Source organism: Chrysochloris asiatica, unplaced genomic scaffold (genome assembly GCF_000296735.1).
Source record: "Chrysochloris asiatica unplaced genomic scaffold, ChrAsi1.0 scaffold00050, whole genome shotgun sequence".
NCBI lineage: Eukaryota > Metazoa > Chordata > Mammalia > Afrosoricida > Chrysochloridae > Chrysochloris > Chrysochloris asiatica.
In genome coordinates this window covers 10,644,776-10,651,618 of record NW_006408568.1, presented here as the reverse complement: position 1 = coordinate 10,651,618, position 6,843 = coordinate 10,644,776, and the positions used below count along the sequence as shown (strand labels likewise).

General features: G+C 42.9%; 1 protein-coding gene across 1 annotated transcript in view; it reads right to left on the bottom strand.

Moving 5' to 3' along the window:
• Positions 1–6,843, bottom strand: part of CACNA1C (calcium channel, voltage-dependent, L type, alpha 1C subunit) — a 779,292-nt gene that overhangs the window by 59,445 nt on the left and 713,004 nt on the right. The window contains exons 40-41 of the mRNA XM_006862777.1: positions 5,382–5,447; positions 4,564–4,655 (exon numbers count right to left, since the gene is read on the bottom strand). Coding sequence (XP_006862839.1) covers positions 4,564–4,655; positions 5,382–5,447 — 158 coding nt within the window. The remainder of the gene's footprint in view (positions 1–4,563; positions 4,656–5,381; positions 5,448–6,843) is intronic.

The following is a 6,843-nucleotide window of genomic DNA, read 5'->3' as shown; positions in this document are numbered from 1 at the left end:
TCACCACTGGACCAATAAACAACATTCTTATCAACGGACAAAAGACTGAAGTTGTTAAGGACTTTATTATTCTTGGATCAACCATCAAAACTCATGGAAGCAGCAATCAAGATATCAAACAACGTATTGCATTAGGCAAATCTGCTGCACAAGATCTTTTTAAAATGTTGAAGAGCAAAGATGTCAGCTTGAGGACTAAGGTGCGCCTGATCCAAGCCATGGTATTTTCAATAACCTCATAGGCATGTGAAATCTGGACAGTGAATAAGGAAGACCATGGAAGAATTGATGCATTTGAGTTATGGTGTTGGAGGAGACTATTGAAAGCTGCCAAAAGAACAAACAGATCTGTGTTGGAAGAAGTGCAACCAGAGTGTTCCTTGGAGGCCAGGATGGCCAAACTTCGTTTCTCATACTTCAGATATATTGTCAGGGGGGACTAGTCAGAGGTGAAAGATATCACGTTTGGTAAGGTGGAGTGTCGGAGAAAAAGAGGAAGACAAGATGGATTGGCAAAGTGGCAGCATCAATGGGCTCAAGCGTGGCAACAATTGTGAGGTTGGCCTAGGATCTGGCAGTGTTTTGTTCTGTTGTGCATAGGGTCGTTGTGAGTCAGTACCGACGTGATGGCCCCTAACAACAACAACGTAGTTGTTTCAGAAAAGCTTTATACGTGTGTGTGTGTAAACTTTCTGGTTCTTACAATTCTGGAAATGTCTTTATTTTGAATTTTCTACTTGAATGCTGATGAGACAACACTTAGGAGTCTAGGTCCAAAATAGCTTTTCCTCATAATTTTGAATATATATTCTATTGCCTTTTAGTATTCAGTTTTTCAGATGAGAAGGCCAATGGCTCTTATACTTTTGAAAGTAATTAATTTTTCCTCTTGGGAAACTTTTAGGATATTTTCTTTATTCTAAACATTCTGAAAATTCATCATAATGTACCTAACTGGGAGCTTTTCTTTCTTTCTTAAAAACTTTTTATTGTGAACTTGGAGGAAGGTTTACAAAATAGGTAAGTTTTCCATTCAAAAATTCATACACATTTTTGTTTTATGCCATTGATTGCAATTCCCACAATGTAATATTCCCATAATCCTCCATTTCCATTCCTCCTTCTTTCCTAATTCTCCTGATCATTTTCCTTGGGCAAATGCTACCGTTTTTATTTCAAATGGTTTATTATCCTAAGACTGTTTACCTCCCATGGGGGTGAGTTCATTTCTAGACCTGAAGGGTGACTAAGAGCCTTAGTCTTGGGGGTTCCACTAGTCTCCATCAGACGAGTAAGCCTAATTTTTTCTTTTATGATTTTGAGTTTTAGTCCACATTTTTCTTCCATTGTGTCCAGACCATTTAATGTGATCTTAAGGGTGTTGATTATTCTATACTTAATAGGTCTTTTCAATCTGACAGCTTATATCTTTGCTTGAACATTTCTTTGACTATTCCTTTATTTCATCATTGCCATTCCTCTTGTTCTTTTTGTCTGGAGTTTCTATTAGACAGATGGAATTTTCTGGTTCTATCTTCTATAATCTTAATTTTTATTCCATGTTTTTAGTTTCCTTGTAATTTTGGTTGCAGATAGATAATTTCCTGGCTTGATCTTTTAACTCATGCATGCATCCGTTCTTATTTGTGTCCATTCTGCTAAACAGTTCATCTACCTGTTCAAGTTTTTTCTTTTTTTTTTTATTTCAACCATTGTATTTTCTTTTCTAAGTTCTCTCTAATTTGTCCTTTTCCATAATGACTTTTTCCTTTCTTTTTTGTAAAATTTAACAGATGTAATATGCTCTTGAATCGCCCCTAAAATTATGGATTACATTAATTTTCAAATCCTTTGGCTCCATTCATTCTTTTTCCTCCACAGGTGTCCATTCATCTGGGAGTTGAGTGTAATGGCTCTCTCTTTTGGTACTGGTGCTCCTTGAATATGGGCCTTTTGCTGATTGCTCTTTGTGACTGAGAATCCTAGTTTCCACCTCTGTGGGTAAGGTTCTCAATACAAGAGCCTCTCACTGGGCATGTGCTAAAAGAAAGACAGGATGTGCTGCCATGTGGGATAGGCAAGACATTTCTTTTTGAGGTTGAGGTCTCCTGGGAGCTTTCTCTGGGAGGTTGCTCTCAGCTTCTGAGCTGTAGCAAATGCTCTCTAAATATGAGTCCTCAGGGATCTGCCTACCTATGGCCCTAAGCCTCTCCTGGACCTTGAGTTATTTGGTCCTCAACTCAGAAAACCTCAGAATTTCCTTACTTCATTTAGGGGTATACTTTTCTCACATTTCGTGTCTCTATAATTGAATTCCAACTGTTTTCTTCTACTTAGGAGTTTATTAACAGTTTGGGTTCATCTGTAGTACTCTTGAGGAGCCCTGGTGGCATAGTGGTTAAGCGCTCAACTGCTAACAGAAAGATTGGTGGTTTGAATTCACCAACCGTTCAACAGGAGAACAATGAGGCAGTCTGCTCCTGTTAAGATTTACTGCTATCTGTCTGATAGAGTCACTCTGAATCGACTCTTGGCAAGGGTCATTTTGTTTGTTTTATAGTACTCTTTTATGCATCCTCACCGACCCAGCACTGTTACGAATTTATCCTCTTATAGTTTTCATGTTCTTCTTGGATTTTCATTTTCTTGGTATGTTGTGAAGTGTTAATTTTCTTTGAGGTTACCTTATAGTCCATTAACTTTTCCCTCCATTTGGTGCAGTCTATTTTATCCTGTAATCTACCTGACTTTCTCACCATCTGGATCTCTGTTCCTACGTGTTTACCTTCTTTTACATTGTAATTGTTTTGAACATAGACTGACCTCCCAGATTCTCTGAGTTTGTTCTTACAGTTTTGTTCTGTTCTCGACTCTTCCTTCTGTTGACTTAATTCAGGGAGATGCTGCCATGTATGTCAATCTCTGGTTGTTGTCTGTTCTTGTTGGTTCTCAGTCCACAGAACTCCCTTTAGGATGTTTTGTAGCACAGGGTTGGCTTTGGCAAAATCCCTTAGCTTCTGTTTATCCTGGAATGTTTTGATTACACCGTCGTATTTGGTTGATATATTTGCTAGATAAAGGATTCTTGGTTGGCAGTTTTTTTGTTTCAGGGTGTTATGTATGTCTCCCCATTGCCTTCTTGCTTGCATGGTTTCTGCTGAATTTATCCTTTTAAAAGATATTTTCTATGATCAAAACCTTTAAGAAAGGAGGGGAGATAGATTCATGTGCTCCTTCTGTTATCTGTGTCCAAATCCCTTATTTAAAAGCAACATATTGTTACACAGCAGGTTAAATGCTCTTGCCTTCTGATAGCTGGTTGGTGATCTGAGAGAGGAGCTGATGTTGTGCTGATGTTTAGGGAGCCCAACACTTTGATACAATACATTCTGAGCAATCATGGGGTGGACTTGGGGACCGGGCAAGGATTCTGTGGAACATGGTGAAGGTGGGACTGTGTGATACAGCAGGTAAGGAATGGAAAATGACCCAGTATATGTAGACTATGTATGAGCTAAAATGGACTTTAGAAGTCATCTTGTCCAGGGCTAGCATAAATAGTTGTCATCTGCCAGCCCTGAACTTGGTAGTCTCAGAGTTTGAGGTTTGTGATGAACAAGAAAACAAGAAGAAGCCAGAGGCAGACCTAGGGGCATCATTATAATCCAGATGACAAAGGAAAAACAGGTTAGACATGAGGAACATCCGCTTTCCCAGATGTTGTGGAGACCCAGGAGCACCTCTGTCAAGCTCTCAGGTTACAAACCTTGGTTCAAATGAGGATGAAACTAAGTGCGTGTGGATATATCCACCGACACAGCAAAAGGCCTAGACATAGAAGGTGGTCAATACCTAGTTCATAAGGAAACAGAAGCTCTAAATGGAACATGGTGCCAGCTTGGATTTGAGCCCGTGAGGTTAACAAGCTTTCTGTCTGTCACCCAGTGTAGTAAATCATGGTGTCACCTGCCCCGGTGGGCAGAGTGACCCAGGCTGGCCCTGTCCCCATGCAGGCTAGGGCCACACTGTGATACCTTTCCTGGCTCTGCTGCCCCTCCCCGGAGGTTCCTCTTCTCTCTGATTAGCTGAGGCAGAGACCCTCATCCTGACTGATAGATGATAGGAGTGGGGTGGAGGTGAGGAATCACCCCACTGGGTGACAGATGACACCAACCTGAGTGACACCCCTCCTTGGCTGTCCCTCCATCCACGGCAGCAGCCTGCCTACTACTGCCAATACTGAAGGCTCTGGGGTCATTTTGGTGTTACCCCACCGACAGTGTTGGGGGTTTTGACCTGCACCCCCATCCCTAGTAACACAACTAATTTGAGCCTGTTCAGATTCTTAATGAGGGTGAGTTCAGTACTTTAAGGTTTCAGATGGTTATCGATAGACGTGGCAGTGTCCAATGGATACTCAATAGAATGTCAATCAATAGAAGTAATACTGCAGTGGTTGGCTTGCTAGTCAGATGAGGGAGACCCAGCACCTACCTCGCTCATTCTGCGTCTACACTTGAATCATGCAGGTGTGTATGTGCCCCTGTATCCTCAGACACCCACCTGAAGAGAAGCAACACAGCTTGAGGGAAGGTCTGAAAGTTGTTGTTCCGATTGATTTCTGTGGTGTCATTCAAGGCGATTTTCCCAAACACCTAGCAGGGAGAGGGAGCAGGGCTTTGGTAAGTGGTGGGCAGAGAGGTTCCCCTTCCCACTCACTATTCAATGGTCTCTTCAGGGCTCACAGCTGACCCTGGGATAGGACAGCCTGTGTATCCGCGGGACTTCATACAAAGTTGCCTGACAATGCAATATGGGGGCAGGGCACTGGCTGCCTTGTCTGGCCTCCCCTTTAAGTCTCCAAAACAGAAATGTGTAAGAAGAGTCTCACGGGCCCTCGGGAAAAGTCCTTGTGACCAGTGGGAGGCTGAGGGTGAGTGGACACAGAGGCAGGGCCTCTGACCAATGAAAATGGCTCAGGGACTGCCTTTGTTTTGTTTTGCCAAGCATTCTTTCAAATTTAGTTCTTGAATTCTGGGGGTGATATACAAGGAGAGATCCTATGCTTAGACAAGCCTAATTCACCTGTGAAATACTCAGAGGTCTCCTCTTAGCCTCCTATTCTTTTACAGAGTTTGGGAAGGCTGTCTTACCTAGGAGCAGAACTAGGCCTGGGACTAAGGGGGAAAGAGTTCTTGAGCTCCCATATTCTGCACTTGACCATTCATTCATATAGGAGGAAGTTCTGTCTCCTGAGACTTTTCTGAGGGGATGGGAGAGGAGACTCACTAAGGGTAAGAACTAGAAGACGGTAGCAGGGATCTGTGACGAGACAAAGTACCAGGCAAAGGAGAGCTACGAGATGGAAAAGCAATTCCTACCTGCATTCCAATCACGGCATAGATGAAGAACAGCATCACTATCAAGAGAGCCACGTAGGGCAGGGCCTGGAAGGAAGCACAGAGGCCGCCATGAGGCCAAGGTGTTGGGGGCTGGCTCCTGGGGTGGAGTCCCTTCCCAGAGGGCACCATTTCTTCCCTCACTGCAGCCATCTGCTGCTGCCTGGCTTATTGGGGAGAGGAAAACATTTCGAGGAGTTCCATACAAGTCCTGGGCACCTGCAGAACAGCCTCAGAAATGGGCACTAACTTCTCATGTTCTGCTCACCTGAGCAGCAGTGTGGCATGCTTAGAGAAAAGCAGCTTTCAGAGTAAGGGATGTAGTGATACCACTTTTGTAAGAACAAGAATGGCCAAAATCTCCTCCAACTACTAGTATACTGAAAGAAACTGTTTTAATTCTCCAGGAATCCAGACTTCGGGGTTTGGAGTTGGGGTGACCCACCAAGGACATGTGCCCTTAGGCATCCTTTTGAACTTTGAGCCTTTAAGGACCTGTTTTCCTAAAGATACCTTCCAGTCACCAATAGGCCAAGAAGCAATGTAGTGGAAATTATCTTGTGTTCAGCATCGGGCTCTTCGAGAAGGATCTATGTAGTCAGTTTTGAGGAATGGGAACTGACTAGAAAATATATGCATGTCCTTGCTGTTGTTTAGTGCTGTTGAGTCGGTTCTGACTCATAGAGATCTTGTGTAGGGTTTCTGAGGAGCAGCTGGTGGGTTTGAACCACTGAACTTGTGTTCAGTGTGTATCCTACAACGCCACAACTAGACTCCATGGCATGTTCTTAGCGACTCTGTTTCTACAACCCACCAACCCTAGAACCCTGCAAGTGTTCTGATGTCATTTCCTGAGAAATTAACATGACAGTAACTTGCTTTACTATTCCTACTTCTGAGTGCATATGTTTGGATTGAAGTTGCCTGATTCTAATCCTATCTACTCACAATAAATATATTTGATTACACTGATTTTTGGTCTCTCTGTGCATTTAAGTTTTGGACAATGTGCTTGTTTGAGCCAGGAGAAAGACATGAAAGAATACATTCAGTGCTAATAGTGGTTACATACGGGAGGAGTGGGTGGAGTGAGCTTTCTGAAATAGCTTGACTTTGTTTCATTAGTGGTACCGAGCAGGTATTATTACATTAAAAACATTTAATAAGGAGAGAATATACAAGATGGTGGATTGGGTGGAAGTGCAGTAAGGAGCTCCATCAGCAACAACACAGAATACAGGACCAAGCAGGCTCAGGGGATAGTCCCAGAACTCTGAACCACATATAAAGGAATATTTAGAAGGTTGGAAGGCTTCCAGCTAGAGGAATTTGTAGCAGAAGCAAGAAATCCATTGCTTTCTAATTCAAGATGCTCAGCTGCTCCAGGAGCCACCATCTTGGGTGAGACCAAGCAGGGGAAGGATCAGAGCAGCCACAGACATCT